Below are 24,568 nucleotides of genomic sequence, written 5' to 3' on the forward strand. Positions count from 1 at the left end.
AGGAGCTCAAGAAAGAGGTGCTGGCGCCGATGTTACTGGCAATCGAGGGATTGAAGGAAACACAAAAGGTCCAGGCGATGGAACTCCGTGGATGAGATGCCGTGGAAGGCAAAGGCAGCCGAGAACGAAGACGAGATACAGGGCCTGGTGGTAAAAACGGAGACGTACGAGGCACTACGTAAGAGGTGCATAGAAAGGCTGGAAGCCCTGGAGAACAGCTCGAGGAGGAAGAATCTAAGGATTTTAGGTCTCCCTGAAGGGACAGAGGGGGCTGATGCTGGGGCGTATGTGAGTACGATGCTTCATACTCTAATGGGAGCTGAGGCCACAACGGGCCCCCTGGAAGTGGAGGGAGCGTACCGGGTCCTCGTGAGAAGACCAAAGGCAGGGGAAACACCACGATCAATAGTGCTGAGATTCCATCGCTACAGGGACAGGGAGATGGTCCTGAGTTGGGCGAAGAAGACACGGAGCAGCAAGTGGGAGAACGTGGTGATACGCGTATATCAAGATTGGAGTGCAGAGGTGGCGAGAAGGAGGGCGAGCTTCAATCGGGCCAAGGCGGTGCTCCATAGGAAGAAAGTCAAATTTGGGATGCTGCAGCCGGCAAGATTGTGGGTCACACACCAGGGCAAACACCACTACTTCGAGATGGCGGAGGAGGCATGGACATTCATTCAGGAAGAGAAATTGGACTAGACTTGAGAAATTGATGTCTGGAGAGAGGTAGCGAGGTGGTGGCACAGAAATGTAAAGTGGGGAGAGGGGGGGGGGCTAATACGTAAGAATGTTGGACGGGGAATTTTTTTTCTCCCCCCCCCGAGGGGGGGGGGGGACACAAAGAAATGTGGGCGCCGGTGGAAAAGGGGACAGGGAAGGGGAATGAGGGAACTGCGCCATCAGGGGCGGGGCCGAGAGGGAAGCACGGGTTTTTTCCCGCGCTATGGAAATTGAGGCGGGAAAAAAAGCGCAGGAAGGAAGGGGGCCTCTCACGCAGGGAGGTCAAAGGATAAACGGGGGAAGCCGAGGTCAGCCAGAGTTAGCTGACTCCCGGAAGCAATATGGGGGGAGCAATCAAGCTAGAGGGGAATGTAGCGGGGGGGGGGGGGGGGGGATTAACTAGGTTGCTGCTGCTGAGGGTAAGGGGGATCTGATACGAGACAAGGTGGTCGGGACGGGAGGGCGCCGTCTGGAGGACAGACGGGTGCGTGGGACCTGGGTGAGGAGCTGGCTTAAAAAAGGGGATGGCTAGTCGACGAGGGGGGGGGGCGGTAAATGGCCCCCCAACCCGGCTGATTACGTGGAATGTGAGAGGTTTAAATGGGCCAATTAAGAGGGCAAGGGTGTTTGCGCACTTGAAGAGACTGAAGGCGGACGTGGTTATGCTCCAGGAGACGCACCTGAAATTGGCGGATCAGGTTAGACTGAGGAAAGGATGGGTGGGACAGGTATTCCACTCAGGGTTAGATACGAAAAACAGAGGGGTGGCAATACTGGTGGGGAAACGGGTATCATTCGAGGCTAAGACCATAGTGGTGGATAGTGGGGGCAGGTACGTGATGGTGAGTGGCAGATTGCAAGGTGAGGCGGTGGTGCTGGTGAACGTATATGCCCCGAACTGGGATGACGCGGGATTCATGAAGCGAATGCTGGGACGTATCCCGGACCTGGAGGCGGGAAGCTTAGTAATGGGGGGGGGGGATTTTAACACAGTGCTGGACCAGTCCAGATCCAGGACCGGGAGAAGGCCGGCAGCGGCCAAGGTGCTTAAGGGATTTATGGAGCAGATGGGAGGGGTAGATCCGTGGAGATTTGCTAGTCCGATGGGGAAAGAGTTTTCCTTCTTCTCCCACGTCCATAAAGTATACTCCCGGATAGACTTTTTTGTCTTGGGAAGGGCGCTGATCCCGAAAGTGGCAGGAACGGAGTACTCGGCTATAGCCGTTTCAGATCACGCCCCACATTGGGTGGATCTGGATCTAGGAGAGGAAAAGGAGCAGCGCCCACTTTGGAGATTAGACATGGTACTACTGGCGGACGAGGGGGTATGCGGAAGGGTGAGGGGATGCATCGAAAGATACCTGGAGGTCAATGATGGTGGGGAGGTGCAGGTGGGGGTAGAATGGGAAGCGCTGGAGGCGGTGGTTAGAGGAGAGCTGATTTCCATTAGAGCCCACAAGGGGAAACAAGAGGGTAAAGAAAGAGAGAGATTGGTTGGGGAAATTCTGAGGGTGGATAGGCAGTATGCGGAGGCCCCAGATGAAGGGCTATACAGGGAAAGACGAAGACTACAGACGGAGTTTGACCTGCTGACCACGGGAAAGGCGGAGACGCAGTGGAGGAAGAAACAGGGAATACAATATGATTATGGGGAAAAGGCGAGCCGGATGCTGGCCCAACAACTTCGAAAGAGGGGCGCGGCGAGAGAGATTGGAGGAGTTAGGGACGAAACGGGAAAGATGGAGCAGAGAGCAGGTAAAGTGAACGAGGTATTCAGGACATTTTATGAGAGGCTGTATAAGTCCCAACCCCCGGAGGGGAAAGAGGGAATGATACACTTTTTGGACCAGCTGGAGTTCCCGAGGGTGGAGGAGCAGGAGGTGGCAGGTCTTGGGGCGCAGATTGGGGTGGAGGAGGTGATCAAAGGAATTGGGAATATGCAAGAAGTGAAGGCCCTGGGACCAGATGGGTTCCCGGTGGAATTTTACAGGAAGTATATGGACCTGCTGGCCCCGCTTCTGGCGAGAACCTTCAATGAGGCTAAGGAAAGGGGGACACTACCCCCGACAATGTCGGAGGCGACGATATTGTTAATTCTGAAACGAGACAAAGACCCGCTGCAGTGCGGGTCATACAGGCCCATCTCCCTCCTAAACGTAGACGCCAAACTGCTGGCAACAAGGATAGAGGAGTGCGTCCCAGGGGTGGTACACGACGACCAGACAGGGTTTGTTGAAGGGAGACAATTGAACGCCAATATACGAAGGTTGCTGGGGGTGATGATGCCCCCACCGGAGGGGGAGGCAGAGATAGTGGTGGCGATGGATGCAGAGAAGGCATTCGATAGAGTGGAGTGGGACTATTTGTGGGAGGTGCTGAAGAGATTTGGGTTCGGGGAGGGGTTCATTAGATGGGTTAGACTCCTGTACGGGGCCCCGGTGGCATGCGTTGTTACAAATAGGCAAAGATCGGGGTACTTCCGATTACATAGGGGCACAAGACAGGGGTGCCCCCTGTCCCCGTTGGCAATTGAGCCATAGGCCATAGCGCTGAGGGACTCTAAGAAGTGGAGGGGGGTGCTTAGAGGGGGGGAGGAACATCGAATGTCACTATATGCAGACGATTTACTGCTATATGTGGCGGACTCAGTAGAGGGGATGCCAGAGGTAATGCAGATACTTAGTGAGTTTGAAGAGTTCTCGGGATATAAATTAAATATGGGAAAGAGCGAACTTTTTGTGATGCACCCCGGGGAACAGGGCAGGGGGATAGATGCTTTGCCGCTGAGGAGAGTGACAGGGAATTTTCGATACCTGGGGATTCAGGTGGCCAGGAACTGGGGAACCCTACACAAACTTAACCTGACGCGACTGGTAGAGCAGATGGAGGAGGACTTTAAGAGGTGGGATATGGTGCCCCTGTCATTGGCGGGCAGAGTACAGGCGGTCAAGATGGTGGTCCTCCCGAGGTTTCTTTTCGTGTTTCAGTGCCTCCCCATCCTGATTACTAAGGCCTTTTTAAAAAAATATATATATAGTAGCATTACGAGCTTTGTACGGGCGGGAAAGACCCCAAGGGTAAAGAGGGGGTTCCTGCAGCACAGTAGGGACAGAGGGGGATTGGCACTGCCGAGTCTGAGTGACTACTATTGGGCCGCCAATGTGTCGATGGTCCGTAAGTGGATGAGGGAAGAGGAAGGTGCGGCGTGGAAAAGGCTGGAAATGGCGTCCTGTAAGGGAACAAGCCTGAAAGCTCTGGCGACTGCGCCGCTACCGTTCTCCCCGAAAAGGTACACCACAAACCCAGTGGGATGGCGACCTTGAAGATCTGGGGGCAGTGGAGACGACACAGGGGAGTGACGAGTGCCTCGGTGTGGTCCCCGATAAGGAATAACCACAGGTTCGTCCCGGGGAGGATAGATGGGGGATTTCAATGTTGGCAGCGAGCAGGACTTAGGAAGCTGAAGGACCTGTTTGTGGACGGGACGTTTGCAAGTTTGGGAGCATTGGAAGAAAAATATAAGTTGCCACCAGGGAATGCTTTCCGATACATGCAAGTGAGGGCATTTACGAGGCACCAGGTGAGGGAATTTCCGCAACTCCCGACGCAAGGGATCCAGGATAGAGTGATTTTGGGGGCATGGGTTGGAGAAGGTAAAGTGTCGGAAATATACAGGGAGATGAGAGACGAGGGGGAGACGATGGTAGAGGAGCTGAAGGGAAAATGGGAAGAGGAGCTGAGGGAAGAGATTGAGGAGGGGCTGTGGGCAGATGCCATAAGCAGGGTAAATTCCTCGTCCTCATGTGCCAGGCTTAGCCTGATTCAATTTAAGGTTCTACACAGGGCGCATATGACGGGAGCAAGATTGAGCAGGTTTTTTGGGGTGGAGGATAGGTGTGGGAGGTCCTCGGGAAGCTCGACGAACCACACCCACATGTTCTGGTCGTGTCCGGCACTGCATGAGTTCTGGGAGGGTGTGGCAAGAGTGGTCTCAAAGGTGGTGGGGGTCCAGGTCAAACCAAGCTGGGGGTTAGCTATATTTGGGGTTGCAGAAGAGCCGGGAGTGCAGGAGGCGAAAGAGGCCGACGTTCTGGCCTTTGCAACCCTAATAGTCCGGCGTAGGATTCTACTTATGTGGAAAGAAGCGAAGCCCCCGGGCTTGGAGGCCTGGATAAACGACATGGCAAGGTTCATAAGACTGGAGCGAATAAAATATGCGTTAAGAGGATCGGCTCAGGGGTTCACCAGGCGGTGGCAACCGTTCCTTGACTATCTCGCGGAACGATAATGGAAAAACAGAAAGGACAGCAGCAGCAACCCAGGGGGGACGGGGGGGGGGGGGGGGGGATTATCCTGTGTTTTTGTTTTTTGCCAGTTGTTGATATTTGATATTTGCTTTTTGGTTATCTCTTTTTTCATTTGTTGGTAGTTTAAGATATTATTTAAATAAAGTTTAATGCATATTCCTTTTTTATGTTGTAAAAACGGAAAATCTCTGTTTGAAAAATGTCAATAAAATATATTTCAAAAAAAGGGGTGCAGTGCTCTGACTGTGAGATGTGGCAGGTCCGGGAGGCTTCCAGCGTCCCGGATGGCTTCATCTGCAGAAAGTGCACCCAACTGGAGCTCCTCACAGACCGCATGGTTCGGTTGGAGCAGCAATTGGATGCACTTAGGAGCATGCAGGTGGCGGAAAGCGTCATAGATCGCAGTTATATAAATGTGGTCACACCCAAGGTGCAGGCAGAGAAATGGGTGACCACCAGAAAGGGCAGGCAGTCAGTGCAGGAATCCCCTGTGGTTGTCCCCCTCTCGAACAGGTATACCCCTTTGGATACTGTCAGGGGGATAGCCTATCAGGGGAAAACAGCAGCAGCCAGAGCAGTGACACCACGGCTGGCTCTGATGTTCAGAAGGGAGGGTCAAAGCGCAGAGGAGCAATAGTAACAGGGGACTCTATAGTCAGGGGCACAGATAGGCGCTTCTGTGGATGTGAAAGAGACTCCAGGATGGTATGTTGTCTCCCTGGTGCCAGGGTCCAGGATGTCTCCGAACAGGTAGAGGGCAAACAGGCAGGTCGTTGTACATATTGGTACTAACGACATAGGCAGGAAGGGGCATGAGGTCCTGCAGCAGGAGTTCAGGGAGCTAGGCAGAAAGTTAAAAGACGGGACCTCTAGGGTTGTAATCTCGGGATTACTCCCTGTGCCACGTGCCAGTGAGGCTAGAAATAGGAAGATAGAGCAGCTAAACACGTGGCTAAACAGCTGGTGTAGGAGGGAGGGTTTCCGTTATCTGGACCACTGGGAGCTCTTCCGGGGCAGGTGTGACCTATATAAGGACGGATTGCATCTAAACTGGAGAGGCATAAATATCCTGGCCGCGAGGTTTGCTAGTGTCACACGGGAGGGTGTAAACTAGTATGGCAGGGGGGTGGGCACGGGAGCAATAGGTCAGAAGGCGAGAGCATTGAGGGAGAACTAGGGAATAGGGACAGTGGGGCTCTGAGGCAGAGCAGACAGGGAGAAGTTGCTGAACACAGCGGGTCTGGTGGCCTGAAGTGCATATGTTTTAATGCAAGAAGTATTACGGGTAAGGCAGATGAACTTAGATCTTGGATTAGTTCTTGGATCTATGATGTTGAGGCCATTACAGAGACCTGGTTGAGGAAAGGGCAGGATTGGCAGCTAAACGTTCCAGGATTTAGATGTTTCAGGCGGGATAGAGGGGAATGTAAAAGGGGTGGCGGAGTTGCGCTACTGGTTAGGGAGAATATCACAGCTGTACTGCGGGAGGACACCTCAGAGGGCAGTGAGGCTATATGGGTAGAGATCAGGAATAAGAAGGGTGCAGTCACACTGTTGGGGGTTTACTACAGGCCTCCCAACAGCCAGCGGGAGATAGAGGAGCAGATAGGTAGACAGATTGTGGAAAAGCGTAAAAACAACAGGGTTGTGGTGATGGGAGACTTCAACTTCCTCAATATTGACTGGGACTCACTTAGTGCCAGGGGCTTAGACAGGGCGGAGTTTGTAAGGAGCATCCAGGAGGGCTTCTTAAAACAATATGTGGACAGTCCAACTAGGGAAGGGGCGGTACTGGACCTGGTATTGGGGGATGAGCCCGGCCAGGTGGTGGATGTTTCAGTAGGGGAGCATTTTGGGAACAGTGACCACAATTCAGTAAGTTTTAAAGTGCTGGTGGACAAGGATAAGAGTGGTCCTAGGATGAATGTGCTAAATTGGGGGAAGGCTAATTATAACAATATTAGGCGGGAACTGAAGAACATAGATTGGGGGCGGATGTTTGAGGGCAAATCAACATCTGACATGTGGGAGGCTTTCAAGTGTCAGTTGAAAGGAATTCAGGACCGGCATGTTCCTGTGAGGAAGAAGGATAAATACGGCAATTTTCGGGAACCATGGATAACGAGAGATATTGTAGGCCTCGTCGAAAAGAAAAAGGAGGCATTTGTCAGGGCTAAAAGGCTGGGAACAGACAAAGCCTGTGTGGAATATAAGGAAAGTAGGAAGGAACTTCGGCAAGGAGTCAGGAGGGCTAGAAGGGGTCATGAAACGTCATTGGCAAATAGGGTTAAGGAAAATCCGAAGGCTTTTTACATGTACATAAAAAGCAAGAGGGTAGCCAGGAAAAGGTTGGCCCACTGAAGGATAGGCAAGGGAATCTATGTGTGGAGCCAGAGGAAATGGGCGAGGTACTAAATGAATACTTTGCATCAGTATTCACCAAAGAGAAGAAATTGGTAGATGTTGAGTCTGGAGAAGGGTGTGTAGATAGCCTGGGTCACATTGAGATCCAAAAAGACGAGGTGTTGGGTCCCCAGGGCCTGATGGGATCTACCCCAGAATACTGAAGGAGGCTGTAGAGGAAATTGCTGAGGCCTTGACAGAAATCTTTGGATCCTCATTGTCTTCAGGGGATGTCCCGGAGGTCTGGAGAATAGCCAATGTTGTTCCTCTGTTTAAGAAGGGTAGCAAGGATAATCCAGGGAACTACAGGCCGGTGAGCCTTACTTCAGTGGTAGGGAAATTACTGGAGAGAATTCTTCGAGACAGGGTCTACTCCCATTTGGAAGCAAATGGACGTATTAGTGAGAGGCAGCATGGTTTTGTGAAGGGGAGGTCGTGTCTCACTAACTTGATAGTTTTTCGAGGAGGTCACTAAGATGATTGATGCAGGTAGGGCAGTGGATGTTGTCTATATGGACTTCAGTAAGAACTTTGACAAGGTCCCTCATGGTAGACTAGTACAAAAGGTGAAGTCACACGGGATCAGGGGTGAGCTGGCAAGGTGGATACAGAACTGGCTAGGTCATAGAAGGCAGAGAGTAGCAATGGAAGGATGCTTTTCTAATTGGAGGGCTGTGACCAGTGGTGTTCCACAGGGATCAGTGTTGGGACCTTTGCTGTTTGTAGTATATATAAATGATTTGGAGGAAAATGTAACTGGTCTGATTAGTAAGTTTGCAGACAACACAATGGTTGGTGGAAATGCGGATAGCGATGAGGACTGTCAGAGGATACAGCAGGATTTAGATTGTTTGGAGACTTGGGCGGAGAGATGGCAGATGGAGTTTAATCCGGACAAATGTGAGGTAATGCATTTGGAAGGTCTAATGCAGGTAGGGAATATACAGTGAATGGTAGAACCCTCAAGAGTATTGAAAGTCAAAGAGATCTAGGAGTTCAGGTCCACAGGTCACTAAAAGGGGCAACACAGGTGGAGAAGGTAGTCAAGAAGGCATACGGCATGCTTGCCTTCATTGGCCGGGGCATTGAGTATAAGAATTGGCAAGTCATGTTGCAGCTGTATAGAACCTTAGTTAGGCCACACTTGGAGTATAGTGTTCAATTCTGGTCACCACACTACCAGAAGGATGTGGAGGCTCTAGAGAGGGTGCAGAAGAGATTTACCAGAATGTTGCCTGGTACGGAGGGCATTAGCTATGAGGAGCGGTTGAATAAACTTGGTTTGTTCTCACTGGAACGAAGGAGGTTGAGGGGCGACCTGATAGAGGTCTACAAAATTATGAGGGGCATAGACAGAGTGGATAGTCAGAGGCTTTTCCCCAGGGTAGAGGGGTCAATTACTAGCGGGCATAGGTTTAAGGTTTAAGGGCAAGGTTTAGAGTAGATGTACGAGGCAAGTTTTTTACGCAGAGGGTAGTGGGTGCCTGGAACTCGCTACCGGAGGAGGTGGTGGAAGCAGGGACGATAGTGACATTTAAGGGGCATCTTGACAAATACATGAATATGATGGGAATAGAGGGATACGGACCCAGGAAGTGTAGAAGATTGTAGTTTAGTCGGGCAGCATGGTCGGCACGGGCTTGGAGGGCCGAAAGGCCTGTTCCTGTGCTGTACATTTCTTTGTTCTTGTTCTTTGTACCCACCCTTTCCTCAGTCTTACCTGGTCTGCCACCTTCACGTGCGTCTCCTGGAGCATAACCACATCCGCCTTGAGCCCCTTCAGGTGCACAAACACGGGGCCCGCTTAACCGGCCCATTCAGTCCCCTTACATTCCAGGTTATCAGCCGGAACAGGGGGCTACACGCCCCCCTCCCCCGCCGACTAGCCATGACCCCTCCTCGGCCAGCCACGTGCCCGCAAGTCACATCCGGCCCTTTCCCCACAGCGGCATACCCACTTCTCGACCCCCCCCCCCTCGCTCCAGCTCCTCCTTGACCTTAGCAGCAGCAACTCGATTCCCCCCCACCCACCCCCCCAACCCCCGCCCGGCTCGGACCCATCCTAGCTGGTTTACTCCCCCCATTGCACTTCCGCAAGTCAGCTGACTCCTGCTGATCCCGGCCACTCCCGGCTCCCCTTCGACTCCTCCCATTGTGTGGCACACCCTCCTCTCCCGCTCCCCATCCACAGGCTCTCCCCCTCCCCCCTCCGTTCTAAGCGCAGGAAACAATCCTCGCTTCCCCGGCCCGGCTTCGCCCTCCCCAGTCTTCGGCGTGGGAAAAAAGCCCGCCCACTCCACCTACCAGGCCCCGCCACCAACCAAAACAGTGCCCGACCCGCCCCATCCACCCTCCCCAAACCGAAAGAGAAAAACACAGAGAAAAAGAAACCCAAAACAATGCAAAGGCCCCCACCCCGCCGAACCACAAATAGGCATAACATATCCACTGCAGTCCCTAATCGCCCATCCTGACCCTCAGTCTGTGTCCAGCTTCTCGGCCTGAACAAAGGCCCACGCCTCCTCCGGAGACTCAAAATAATGGTGCCGGTCCTTGTAGGTAACCCACAGTCGCGCCGGCTGCAACATGCCAAACTTCACCCCCTTCCTGTGCAGCACCGCCTTCGCTCGATTGTACCCGGCCCTCCTCTTCGCCACCTCCGCACTCCAGTCCTGATATATCTGAACCTCTGCGTTCTCCCACCTGCTGCTCCTCTCCTTGGCCCACCTGAGCACACACTCCCGATCGACGAACCGATGGAACCGCACCAGCACCGCCCGCGGAGGCTCGTTAGCCTTGGGCCTCCTCTCCAACACTTTTTGGGCCCCTTCCAGCTCCAGGGGCCCCTAGAAGGACCCCGCTCCCATCAGCGAGTTTAACATGGTGACCACATAGGCCCCCACGTCCGGCCCCTCCAGCAGGCCCAGAATCCGCAGATTCTTCCGCTTCGACCGATTCTCCATCTCCTCGAACCGCTCCTGCCATTTCTTGTGGAGCGCCTCGTGCGCCTCCACCTTTACCGCCAGGCCTAAGATCTCGTCCTCATTGTCAGAGATCTTTTGTCGAGCCTCTCGGATCGCCACCCCCTGGGTCGTCTGTGTCTCCAGCAGCTTATCAATAGAAGCCTTCATCGGCTCTAGTAGGTCCATTTTAATCTCTGAGGCACCGCTGGATACCCTCCTGTTGCTCCTCCGCCCACTGCCTCCACGCTGCCTGGTCTCCGCCCACCGCCATTTTGTCCTTCTTCCCTCCCTTCTTCTGGTCCACACCACCTTTTTTGTCGCCCCGCTCCTAGTGAAAGCCACATACTGACGGGGAGCTATTATTAACTCCTTCCCACACCGGGAAACGTCAAAAGAGTGCCCTTGGGGGCCCTGAAAAGAGCCCAAAAGTCCGTTTCTGCGTGAGCCGCCGAATGTGCGACTTAGCTCCGCATAGCCGCAACCGGAAGTCTCGAGAGGGAATCCTTTTGGCAGTGTTGCCCAATCTGCCCCAAAAAGTCTTTGGAAACTCCTGAAAAAGGTCCGAGAGCCCGTTCCAGACGGGAGCTGCCAAATGCGCGACCTACTCCTCCATGGCCGACACCGGAAGCCTCGTCCCCGCTTCTTCAGTGGCCTTGGTAGATCTTTTCACAGTTTCATAGAATTTACAGTGCAGAAGGAGGCCATTCGGCCCATCGAGTCTGCACCGGCTCTTGGAAAGAGCACCCTACCCAAGGTCCACACCTCCACCCTATCCCCATAACCCAGTAACCCCACCCTACACAAAGGGCAATTTTGGACACTATGGGCAATTTAGCATGGCCAATCCACCTAACCCACACATCTTTGGACTGTGGGAGGAAACCGGAGCACCCGGAGGAAACCCACGCACACACGGGGAGGATGTGCAGACTCCGCACAGACAGTGACCCAAGCCGGAATCGAACCTGGGACCCTGGAGCTGTGAAGCATTTGTGCTATCCACAATGCTACCGTGCTGCCCCTCTGTTGTTCGCTCTGCTGCTAGAATTCACCTTTAATAAAGGCCCTCAAGTCAGCTTGCAGCTTTTAAGCTTGCCTTTCCCCCGCCTGCATGCTGGAAGAGGCTCTGTTTATCCTGCAGTTACAGCCAAATCTTTTACTGTTTCTGCCGGGTCTGGTAACCAAGAGACATACCATTCCTGGGGGACACTGTCGGGGGAATGTTGCAGTCTTCTTCCCACACCGGGAAATGTCAAACAAATGCCGTGGGGGCCCTGTAAAGAGCCCAAAAGTCCGTTCCAAGCGGGAGCTACCGAACATGCGACCTAGCTCTGCATAGCCGCACCCGTAAGTCCCTTCCTGATCATTCTCATCGAACCAGTCTTGGTGTTTCCGAGTTGAGAGCCCGAGTGTCTCCTCGCAAGTGCTGATTATGGTGGCTCATAAGGCGGACCAGGTGCCGTGGGCATTCAGTGGCACTGGCTCAGTGGTGGTCACCAGGTTAGCTGTGAGGCACCGGCTAAGCAGCTCTTTCTTTTCACAGCCAAGATGGCTACCCAATTTATATAATTGTACATTCCACCTTCAGTCCCATTGAGATGGAGATGGCATGTCTGCAAAAATCCAGAGGCAATGACCTTAAAGCAATGTGAATGAATCATATTTCCTATTCCATTAGCCCAGCATTCAGATGCTCGACTGGGTGGAGACAAACCAAACATAAATCTCATGAAAAATAAGGCCCTAAGAGGGGGACTGCCCAAATCTGACCTAATTAAGTTACAATTGAAATGCACAATCATGTTTGAATAACTGGTCAGCTCGGGAGAGTGGTTCCGTGATGAGTCAACTCTTTGCATGTTTTACACACGTTTTTGCAGCAGAACTGGTGACATGCAGCTAAGAAGTTGACAGAGATCCTTCCCCTTTCTCTTGTCCCAACTTGTAAGCTTTTGGGCTCTGTCTGCTATTATTTGACTCTCTGCCCATATCATAGATTATCATAGAATTTACAGTGCAGAAGGAGGCCATTCGGCCCATCGAGTCTGCACCGTGCAGCAGAGATTTTAAGGCAAGAACTCAACTCCGCAGCGGTCTCCAGAAGAACAGAATGATCATCCTCCTACAGTTTTGAACCTCTTGGTTGCCGAAAACAGAAGACCACCCATTTAAAACAGCAAGACCACCGGATTCAGTCTGAAGCCAGCCGAGTTATCAAGCTACAGACTGTAAACTCTTTTGTGGACTTTTAATTTTACCAATCTATTCTTCCGTTTCCGTAACCTTTATTTGTGTATGTGATGAATTTGAGTGTATGGGTATGTGCAAAAGTCAATGTGTATTATGTTACTTAGATCAGTGGAAGCATAATATACTAGTGGCTTTCTTCATTAAACTCAAGAAAGCCTGTCCTGTTGGTCATTAGGATTACAGCATGTAAACAGTTAAGCACTCACTTAACTGGCATAATATACACAGGCATTTTCAGGCAAAAATACTTGTTGCAGTCAAACAAGGAGGGGGCCATTTGACCCTCCTCACCTGATCTTAACAGTGAAAACATGCAGTACAATTTTACCATGCACTCAGATTTTTCTGGATGACACGGACGAATACTTTAACAATCATATCTCTCGAGACTAACCTCTCTAAAAAGCTTAGTAGGTGCCACAACAGCTTTTTCCTCTTCCAAATAAGATGCCCAACTCCAGGCTTTTCTCTTTCCACCAAAAGTTAAAGCTGCAGAAAAATGGTATAGAACACACAAGTTTGGCATACAATGGTTTGATATCCATAACATACTTTGTGTTAAGTTCTTCAGCACAGAAGTAAATTATTCAAAATTGAACTACATGCCAACTATTTTAAAATGGTTAACAAGAAGATCTATGCCAAACAATGAGTGCCATAATAACAATTCCATTGTTTCAATGACAAAAATCATCCAGTTGAGAATTCAGCCTGGCCCAGAGAATTTTCTTTCCTTGCTGCTCTTGGCCTTCCATCCAATCCCCAAACAAGTGCCTTTGAGCACAAAGTGCTCCACCTACTGCCTCAGACAAACGCCACAAAGTGGGTCAATTGTAACAGGATCGGGGCAGTTCTGGTCTTATAAGCAGCCTGATTTTATTCTCAAATAGGGCAGGGTGTTAAAACCAGCACCCCACCTGATCCTGAGAGCTATCAAGTTCAGATGTGAACTCTTGCATAAATTAGAAAGCAAAGTTGCTCTAAAAAAGTTATATAGTAAAAAAAAGTGCAAAAAGCAGCATAAAGTTGCTTGATTGCTAGAAATTATTAAATCTATGACACTAACTTACCAAGCTTTCATTGTAGCACAGAAAAGCCCCAATAAAAATCATTTTAACGAAGAAAAATAATAGTTTTTAAATTGTCCTCAGCATCTATGCAGTTCTTACTCTGTTTTCAGCTTTCTTTCCAACCAATTCAAGTTTGACTGCAAAGTAGAAATCCCAAGTACGAGTGGTTTGGCATGATGCCAACTAATAATTAGCACGAGAGTGTTTGTTGTGCATTATATTGTTTCGTATCGACTTACTTTGCTTTAATAATCCAGAGTCGCCTTTTCTTTTTCTCCGTGCTCGGACATGGTTGTTCTGAGTTACTTTCAGCACCTTCAGCTCTCCTGGTTTCTCTTCCTAAATTGCATAAATGACATTCAGTTCAACTGATCACTGAATTACACGATACCACTTTCTCTTAGTTTTGAAGTTTCCACTGACCATGCCAGTCAGCAACCTTAAATGACAGCACCAAAAGTAAAGAGTCTCACCCTCCCCACCCAATCCTCAGAAACCAGGAAAAAGCAAGCAGATTCAATTGCCTGGCCACTATCCTCCCAGCCAAAATGAGTCATGCCAAATAAGTTAGGTGGATCAATGCACTCCATTCACAAGCATTATGTAATTAAAATATAGAATGGTCCCAATTTTTAGGCCCTCCACCAGCAGAAGGTGCTGTAGTAGAATTTGCCTACAGAAATATGTAGCATCCTGATATACATCTGAGGTATGAATGGGTGGGCAGGCACTATATAGAGCAGCATATGAACAGTTCATAAAGGAATCAGCACAGATATATTTAGAAAACTACAAACATTTTCCAATTAGTTGCCATCCCATCCGCGCTCTCACACCCCAACAATTGCTTCCCCCCCCCCGCCCCCCCCATTTAATCCCCCCGCACCCCCATTTAACAACAGATAGATGAGTTGACACCACAGCAGAATTGCCATATATTCCACCATCCTAAATGGCAAGTTGCTGTTGGTTCAGCACTAGCAACTCACTGGCATTAAACAAATTTGGTCAGGCCCTCAAATTTCCCGCCAAGGACACCCAACAGGCCATGCAATTGCTCTGTCAACTTGTTCAGGAGAGTATCACAGCTATACAGCGAGAGGACACCTCAGAGGGCAGTGAGGCTATATGGGTAGAGATCAGGAATAAGAAGGGTGCAGTCACAATGTTGGGGGTATACTACAGGCCTCCCAACAGCCAGCGGGAGATAGAGGAGCAGATAGGTAGGCAGATTTTGGAAAAGAGTAAAAACAACAGGGTTGTGGTGATGGGAGACTTCAACTTCCCCAATATTGACTGGGACTCACTTAGTGCCAGGGGCTTAGACGGGGCAGAGTTTGTAAGGAGCATCCAGGAGGGCTTCTTAAAACAATATGTAAACAGTCCAACTAGGGAAGGGGCGGTACTGGACCTGGTATTGGGGAATGAGCCCGGCCAGGTGGTAGATGTTTCAGTAGGGGAGCATTTCGGTAACAGTGACCACAATTCAGTAAGTTTTAAAGTACTGGTGGACAAGGATAAGAGTGGTCCGAGGATGAATGTGCTAAATTGGGGGAAGGCTAATTATAACAATATTAGGCGGGAACTGAAGAACATAGATTGGGGGCGGATGTTTGAGGGCAAATCAACATCTGACATGTGGGAGGCTTTCAAGTGTCAGTTGAAAGGAATACAGGACAGGCATGTTCCTGTGAGGAAGAAAGATAAATACGGCAATTTTCGGGAACCTTGGATGACGAGTGATATTGTAGGCCTCGTCAAAAAGAAAAAGGAGGCATTTGTCAGGGCTAAAAGGCTGGGAACAGACGAAGCCTGTGTGGCATATAAGGAAAGTAGGAAGGAACTTAAGCAAGGAGTCAGGAGGGCTAGAAGGGGTCATGAAAAGGCATTGGCAAATAGGGTTAAGGAAAATCCCAAGGCTTTTTACACTTACATAAAAAGTAAGAGGGTAGCCAGGGAAAGGGTTGGCCCACTGAAGGATAGGCAAGGGAATCTATGTGTGGAGCCAGAGGAAATGGGCGAGGTACTAAATGAATACTTTGCATCAGTATTCACCAAAGAGAAGGAATTGGTAGATGTTGAGTCTGGAGAAGGGGGTGTAGATAGCCTGGGTCACATTGTGATCCAAAAAGACGAGGTGTTGGGTGTCTTAAAAAATATTAAGGTAGATAAGTCCCCAGGGCCGGATGGGATCTACCCCAGAATACTGAAGGAGGCTGGAGAGGAAATTGCTGAGGCCTTGACAGAAATCTTTGGATCCTCGCTGTCTTCAGGGGATGTCCCGGAGGACTGGAGAATAGCCAATGTTGTTCCTCTGTTTAAGAAGGGTGGCAGGGATACTCCCGGGAACTACAGGCCGGTGAGCCTTACTTCAGTGGTAGGGAAATTACTGGAGAGAATTCTTCGAGACAGGATCTACTCCCATTTGGAAGCAAATGGACGTATTAGTGAGAGGCAGCACGGTTTTGTGAAGGGGAGGTCGTGTCTCACTAACTTGATAGAGTTTTTCGAGGAGGTCACTAAGATGATTGATGCAGGTAGGGCAGTAGATGTTGTCTATATGGACTTCAGTAAGGCCTTTGACAAGGTCCCTCATGGTAGACTGGTACAAAAGGTGAAGTCACTCGGGATCAGGGGTGAACTGGCAAGGTGGATACAGAACTGGCTAGGCCATAGAAGGCAGAGGGTAGCAATGGAGGGATGCTTTTCTAATTGGAGGGCTGTGACCAGTGGTGTTCCACAGGGATCAGTGCTGGGACCTTTGCTCTTTGTAGTATATATAAATGATTTGGAGGAAAATGTAACTGGTCTGATTAGTAAGTTTGCAGACGACACAAAGGTTGGTGGAATTGCGGATAGCGATGAGGACTGTCTGAGGATACAGCAGGATTTAGATTGTCTGGAGACTTGGGCGGAGAGATGGCAGATGGAGTTTAACCTGGACAAATGTGAGGTAATGCATTTTGGAAGGGCTAATGCAGGTAGGGAATATACAGTGAATGGTAGAACCCTCAAGAGTATTGAAAGTCAAAGAGATCTAGGAGTACAGGTCCACAGATCACTGAAAGGGGCTACACAGGTGGAGAAGGTAGTCAAGAAGGCATACGGCATGCTTGCCTTCATTGGCCGGGGCATTGAGTATAAGAATTGGCAAGTCATGTTGCAGCTGTATAGAACCTTAGTTAGGCCACACTTGGAGTATAGTGTTCAATTCTGGTCGCCACACTACCAGAAGGATGTGGAGGCTTTAGAGAGGGTGCAGAAGAGATTTACCAGAATGTTGCCTGGTATGGAGGGCATAAGCTATGAGGAGCGATTGAATAAACTCGGTTTGTTCTCACTGGAACGAAGGAGGTTGAGGGGCGACCTGATAGAGGTATACAAAATTATGAGGGGCATAGACAGAGTGGATAGTCAGAGGCTTTTCCCCAGGGTAGAGGGGTCAATTACTAGGGGGCATAGGTTTAAGGTGAGAGGGGCAAGGTTTAGAGTAGATGTACGAGGCAAGTTTTTTACGCAGAGGGTAGTGGGTACCTGGAACTTGCTACCGGAGGAGGTAGTGGAAGCAGGGACGATAGGGACATTTAAGGGGCATCTTGACAAATATATGAATAGGATGGGAATAGAAGGATACGGACCCAGGAAGTGTAGAAGATTGTAGTTTAGTCGGGCAGTATGGTCGGCACGGGCTTGGAGGGCCGAAGGGCCTGTTCCTGTGCTGTACATTTCTTTGTTCTTTGTTTGTTGTTCTGAAAGTCTGCCTGTACTTCAATTCATCACCACTTCACAATATACGTAGGTCAGGTACACTTGTTAAAAGTACAATTTTAAAAGTTTATTGATAAGTAAAACATTTCAGTTTTTGCTCATTTTCACCTTGGTTCAGTGAAAACAAGTTATTAATGGCAGAAATAGAAATTCAAAGAAATTCTTTTGTAATGAATTTTCAGAATCTTTACCCCTTTTCTGAACTTCCAGGTACCAAGTGCCAATCATTGAATTACAATTGCAAGTTGACATGGGTGCTGAGTCTTCAAAGTTGAATTTCTCTCTTTATCAGTTAACTTTGAGCTCTATTTCTTGCATTAACAGCATATTGCAAGAATAGGAATGTTTGTTACTGAAGTAAGATGCAGCTTTATCAAAAATTGTAAGCCAATGTGAAATACCTCCATACTGCAGCGTTTAAATCACGCCCAATATCTAGTAGGACTTGTAATGCAGAACAATGCCAGCAGCGCAGGTTCAATTCCCATACTGGCCTCCCCGAACAGGCGCCGGAAGGTGGCGACAAGGGGCTTTTCACAGTAGGCTTCAATGAAGCCTACTTTTGACAATAAGCGATTATTATTAGGAAGTCCAGTAAAAGCAGGGAAGCCCTGAGGTCAGGTGACAGACAAGGCACATCATCAGGTTTTACCAGTATGCAGTAATACAGGTCTGCTGCACCAATTACCAAAAACTAGGAACAATAGAAAGCTCTTCCTAAAGATGATACAGGGCCATCTTCTTCAGGAGACCTGCAGGCAAGATCTGATGGTCATAGCCACTGTTAATAGACACAAACATCATCAACCCACTTCATCTTTATGTGCCCAAATGTTCAGTGTTAATACAGTCACATCTACAGCATCAGCCAGCTTACTAGCAATATTAGATCAAAACAGATAGGGCCAAAAACATCATCAATCTTGCTACTGACCAACAAAAACAAAGTGATTGGCATCACAATTCCCAGAACATGGGGAGGCATCCATTGCACGCGCAGGCCTAGATTGTCACAAAGTCGGGAGACTTTGCAATACATCCACAATGTTGCTGGGAACCGGGAACCAAATCCCACCCCCATTTCTGATGGATCTTATTACTAGGGAATGGGGCAGGACATGCTCCCACATGGTTAATCCAAACTCAGCTGGGCCATTAGGGCTAAATTCAAATAGACCCCCATTGACGCTGGAGAAAGGGCTTTATTCCGCAGTGTGAATTTTTTGGGTGGACATTAATGTTCAAAAGACGGACAAGATCTGTGGAACAGTTACATTATTTAAATAAGTCTGCCCTTTAAAAATAGAATCAAAACAGCCAGCCTGTGTCTGAGATCTGGTGCGGGATTCCCCGACCCCCCCGCCAGGTCGGAGAATCGCCGGGGGCTGGCGTGAATCCCGCCCCCGCCGGTTGCCGAATTCTCTGGCACCGGATATTCGGCGGGGTTGGGAATCACGCCGCGACGGTTGGCCGCCCCACCCCCGGCGATTCTCCGGCCCGCGATGGGCCGAAGTCTTGCTGCTGAAATGCCTGTCCCGCCGGCGAGAATCAAACCACCTCTCTTACCGGCGGGACAAGGCGGCGTGGGCGGGGTCCTGGGGAGTGCGCGGGGCGATCTGGCCCCGGGGGGTGCCCTCACGGTGGCCTGGCCCGCGATCAGGGCCCACCGATCCGCGGGCGGGCCTGTGCCATGGGGGCACTCTTTTCCTTCCGCCTTTGCCTTGGTCTCCACTATGGCGGAGGCGGAAGAGACCCCCTCCACTGCGCATGCGCGGGGATGCCGTGAGCGGCCGCTGATGCTCCCGCGCATGCGCCGCACGGCAAAGTCATTTCCGCGCCAGCTGGCGGGGTACCAAAGGCCTTTCCCGCCAGCTGGCGGGGCGGAAATCAGTCCGGCGCGGGCCTAGCCCCTCAAGGTGAGGGCTCGGCCCCTCAAGATGCGGAGAATTCCGCACCTTTGGGGCGGCGCGATGCCGGACTGATTTGCACCGTTTTCGGCACCGGTCGGCGGACATCGCGCCGATTGCGGAGAATCCCGCCCCTGAAAAGGAATGTGCTTGCAGTTTCAATAGCGGTTTGTTGACATAATCCCATGTGTTATCATTGTAGCATTATTACTACTTGACTGCTTTTCACAACCTATTATCGTTGCATTGAGGACTGTAGGATCATAGTTTAATTGACAATTCAACAATGCTATTAAAATCTTTGATATGGGTTTATGAATGTTAATATTATTTGAGATGATATAAATGTGTTAAAGGGGTTTTCATGAATGCAAGTGTTTATGTAGAGAGTCTAATAGACATTTAGAACTTTATTCTATTTCATCTAAGCTTGGCTCCTGAGATTTGTCTCTGGTGGAAACTGGATGAGTTATCATAGAAGGTGTAAGGGCAGGAAGGGCAAAGGATGACAGTGTAGTGGTATTGTCACTGGACCAGTAATCCATAGACCCAGGGTAATGCTCCAGGGACTCGGGTACATATACCACCATGACAGATGGTGGAATTTAAATTCAATAAAACATCTGAAATCAAAATCTAACGATCACCATGAAACGATTGTCATTAATTAAACATCTGGTTCAAAACTGTCCTTTAGGGTAGGAAATCTGCCATCCTTACTTGATCTGGCCTACACGTGACTCCAGACCCACAATGTGGTTGGTTGACACTTAGCTGTCCCCTTAAAAGCAATGCGGGATGGGCAATAAATGCTGGCCCAGCCAGCGACACCCACATCCCATGAAAGAATTTGTTTAAAAGGTGGCGGTCATGAGTTTGCAGAGGGGTTAAGAGGCTATGGTAGATGGTAGATGAGTTCACATGTACAGGCACGAGGCGAGGAGGTGAAGAGTGAGGCCAAGAGAACCTAATACTTAACAAAATAACTGGGATAAATGTTTCAAAGAATCAAAATTGGCCTTTTAACCAGCCCAGCTCAGTACTGAGCAGTACATGGCCACCTCCAATTTGCAGCTGGGGTGGTGGACCTGGTTCAATTTCACCCCTACAGGCAATCCCCATGCTCCCAGAATGAACATCCTGCCATTCAAGGCACTCCCCACCCCTCCCCCACCCCCCAACCAAAGATGGGTGCGGCAACTGTGCACACCCATTTTGGGAGCAAAAATCTAGGCCACAATACCTGCCATGATATCTTCCAAGGGGTTCCACAACAGCGTACAGATCTGTATCTTCCAAGCAGCTGTCCCAAACCATTTCTCCCATATTTTTCATGCGCTGTTTCTCAAATTCCGTTGGATAGTCTTAGATTATCTCTCAGGTAATGTCTCCTCCAGGTGTGTATTTTCTGCCAACATCTTGGCTAATGGACCTCAGTCAAGACAATAGATTCATGCTGTTTCAGTTTGAATTAGACCAGAGTTGTGACAGGTCACCAACTGGATTGCCTGGCTTCAACGCATGCTTTTTCGTCAACCTTTTTATTCTTCTTTTGCCAATATGAATTCACTTGGTTTTATAACACAATCCCTTAACATAAAACTTGGTGAAACAATAGGATCACAAATCTTGAAATATAACCACAGTGCATTCCCACTTGGCTGGATCAATTTACCTATATGATGAATAATAGGGGACCCTGTGGTATGCCACTGGACACTGGTTTCCAGTCACTAAAGCAGCTGTCAATCATCACTCTGTCTCGTACAGCTAAGCCAATTTTGAATCCACCTCATCAAATTACCCTGTATCCCATGTGTATTTGCGGACCTTATTAATGGTTTTGCTGAAAACCATGTAAACTACATCAACTGCACTACCCTCATCTACACACCTGGTCACCTCAAAACATTCAATCTAATTTGTTAGGCATGGCCTCCCTCTGACAAAGCCAGGCTGACTATTCCTGATCAACCTTACCTCTCCAAGTAGAGATAGATTCTCTCCTTCAAAATTTTCTCCAATAGTTTGCCGACCACTGATGTGAGACTCACTGGTCTGTAGTTCCCTCTCTTTTCATCTTCTACCCACCCTCCCCCTTTCATTTGTTTAAACCCCATTATATTTCTAGCTTTTTCATTTCTGATAAAAGCCTTTGACTTGAAACATGAACTCTGTTTCTGCTTCCACACAGATGCCGCCTACCCTGCTGAGTATTTCCATGTTTTTATATCAGGTTTCCAGCATCTGTAGTACTTTGAATTAACGTTTAAATGATTGCCACTTATTTTCCAGGAATGCCTCATTGAACTTCTGCTCTTCTCCTTCATTGCTTTCAATTTCCCTTCTCCCGTTTGATCAGTCATCCACTAAAATCTGCTCCCTCAGCAACAGAGGTTGAGGAGACCAAACACAAATCAGGTGACCGCTTGTGGAACAACTCTGTTCAGTCTGCATGGTATCCTGAGCTTCCAGTTGCCTATCATTTTAACTCTCCGTCTTGTTCTCATGTTGACATCTCCGCCCTCTGTCTCATGCACCGTTTCAATGAAGCTCAACATAAACTCAAAGAACAGCACCTCATCTTTCAATTAGGCATTTTATAGCAGTGATTTTCAAAGTGGGGGTCGCGACCCGTGTGTGGGTCGCCGGACGGTGTAGAATGGGTCGCCAAAAGGTCATAAAATGATCCGCAAATATCGTCTGACCATGTTCTCTCTAGGTACATTCTCAATGCATTACATGTATGACCGCGCGAGGCTGATGTTGAAGCCAGTTCCGTGGACTTCCTTGCCTCTTTGGGCCAAAGTGTAGTTGGGCAGTTTGCAGTCAAGAGATCTGTAAAATTCGCTTTGGGTGGCATATCCTGCTACTGCGTTCAGCGTCAGGATCTGTAGTATTTTTTGAGTTCCGTGTGTCACTAACAAACTCCGTGCGCCTTTTATCATTCTCTCAGTTAAGCTCGACATAGAGCCTCCTCCAGCCCTACAAGCCCCGTTGACCACTCCTCCCAATTCCATGAGACCATAAAACATAGCAGAATTAGGCCACGGCCCATCAAGTCTGCTCCGCCATTCAATCACAACTGATATTTTTCTCATCCCCATTCTCCTGCCTTTTCTCCGTAACCCATAATCCCCTTATTAATCAGGAACCTATTTATCTCGGTCTTAAAGACACCCAGTGATTTGGCCTCCATAGCCTACTGCGGCAAAGAGTTCCACAGATTCACCACCATCTGGCTGAAGAAATTCCTCCTCATCTCTGTTTTAAGGATTGTCCTTTTAGTCTGAGATAGTCTCCTCTGGTTCTAGTTTTGCTTATAAGTGCTTACAAGGGCAGCACGGTAGCATTGTGGATAGCACAATTGCTTCACAGCTCCAGGGCCCCAGGTTCGATTTCCGGCTTGGGTCACTGTCTGTGTGGAGTCTGCACATTCTCCCCATGTGTGTGCGTGGGTTTCCTCCGGGTGCTCCGGTTTCCTCCCACAGTCCAAAGTTATGCAGGTTAGGTGGAATGGCCGTGCTAAATTGCCCTTAGTGTCCAAAATTGTCCTTAGTGTTGGGTGGGGTTACTGGGTTATGGGGATAGGGTGGAGGTGTTGACCCTGGGTAGGGAGCTCTTTCCAAGAGCCGGTGCAGACTCGACGGGCCGAATGGCCTCATTCTGCACTGTAAATTCTATGAAAAAAGTGGATATATTCTCTCCACGTCCACTCTGTCCAGGCCTTGCAGTATCCTGTAAATCTCAATAAGACCCCCCTTATCCTAAACTTCAACGAGTACAGACCCAGAGTCCTCAACCGTTCCTCATACGAAATGCTCTTAATTCCAGGGGTCATTCTTGTGAACCTCCTCGGAACCCTTTCCAAGGCCAGCACATCCTTCCTTTTTAAAAAAAATAAATTTAGAGTACCCAATTCATTTTTTCCAATTAAGGGGCAATTTAGCATGGCCAATCCACCTAGCCTGCACATCTTTGGGTTGTGGGGGTGAAACCCACACAAACACGGGGAGAATGTACAAAGTCCACACGGACAGTGACCCAGAGCTGGGATCGACCTGGGACCTCGGCGCCATGAGGCAGCAGGGCTAAGCACATCCTTCCTTAGGCATGGAGCCCAAAACTGCTCAAAATGCTCCAAATGGGGTCTGGTCGAATTGTCCTTCTGGGACGCCTTTTTTTTTCATCTCGTCCCCCCGTCGCTATCCACCCCCTCTTCCCAGTCCCCAAGCATCCATCTCTGCCGTGTGGCTACATGGACTCCATCAGCAAGGATTTTTGCATCTACCTTTATCGGGGCTTGAACTGTTCGCTAAAGATGGCATTAGCTGGCGACTAAACTACATTAGTGTACAGGAGCTGGAAAAATGTTGCAGGTGTATAGAATGGAATGTGTCTCTACGTTTTGCATATTGGTCAGCTGAGGAGTCCCCAGCATTGTCTTTTTAAGCCTGTTTTCAGTCTGTCACATCATTACCTGGGAAACGGTTCTGACAGGCATCCAGTGACGTTCTGTCCGACTGTGTTTTCCTTTCAACAGTTAGGGCTCCTGTTTCTGAAGTTGAAGTTTTGAGTTTAATTTCCTATCCGAGGTCATGTTAGGTTTTGAATGCGTGAACATGACGTTGTTAAAACTGTGCAATACTCAGCCTGTCAATCTTTCCAGTGCTTGCGTGCAATTTTCCAAATGTTAACAATGGGTGTGAAGATGTAAAATAATCAAAAAATCCTGGGTTACACCCTTTAGCAATGTGTCAGGGTGGAGCAGACCTTTAAGATGAAACAGCAGCTCAATTTACAAATTTACATTTAAAAGTACAGAGGTGCCAACAATGAGTGTGACTTAAAAAATAATAATTATTGAGAATCTTTTGTGAATGTGGCGTGGGTCACGATAGTCGGCCATGCTGTAAACAAGGTGGCTCGAAAAAAAGTTTGAAAAACACTGCTTTATTGCATTCTGGGCTCAATGAATTCAACTATTTTAGACCGCCATTTTTACCCTATTTTGTTGCTTTTTACTTGCAGGTTTCAGTTTTACTCTTGTTTTTCCTGGTTTCTGATTTTACATGGGAGCTATTCATCAACCTGCATTCACACCTCCCCCAGACATCTTTAGCTCTTCATTTGTGTCTTGAGTTGTTCAATTGCCATAACCTCTGGCCCTGAATTACCAA

The 24,568-nt window shown here is 49.1% G+C and overlaps 1 protein-coding gene across 4 annotated transcripts in view; it reads right to left on the reverse strand.

Moving 5' to 3' along the window:
* Positions 1 to 24,568, reverse strand: part of l3mbtl3 (L3MBTL histone methyl-lysine binding protein 3) — a 230,920-nt gene that overhangs the window by 143,767 nt on the left and 62,585 nt on the right. For all 4 annotated transcript variants that reach the window (XM_072499212.1, XM_072499215.1, XM_072499214.1 and 1 more), the window contains 2 exons: positions 13,953 to 14,052; positions 13,038 to 13,132 (listed from right to left, as the gene is read on the reverse strand). In XM_072499212.1, the coding sequence (XP_072355313.1) occupies positions 13,038 to 13,132; positions 13,953 to 14,052 (195 nt within the window). The remainder of the gene's footprint in view (positions 1 to 13,037; positions 13,133 to 13,952; positions 14,053 to 24,568) is intronic.

Source organism: Scyliorhinus torazame, chromosome 4, assembly GCF_047496885.1.
Source record: "Scyliorhinus torazame isolate Kashiwa2021f chromosome 4, sScyTor2.1, whole genome shotgun sequence".
Taxonomy (NCBI): Eukaryota; Metazoa; Chordata; class Chondrichthyes; order Carcharhiniformes; family Scyliorhinidae; genus Scyliorhinus; species Scyliorhinus torazame.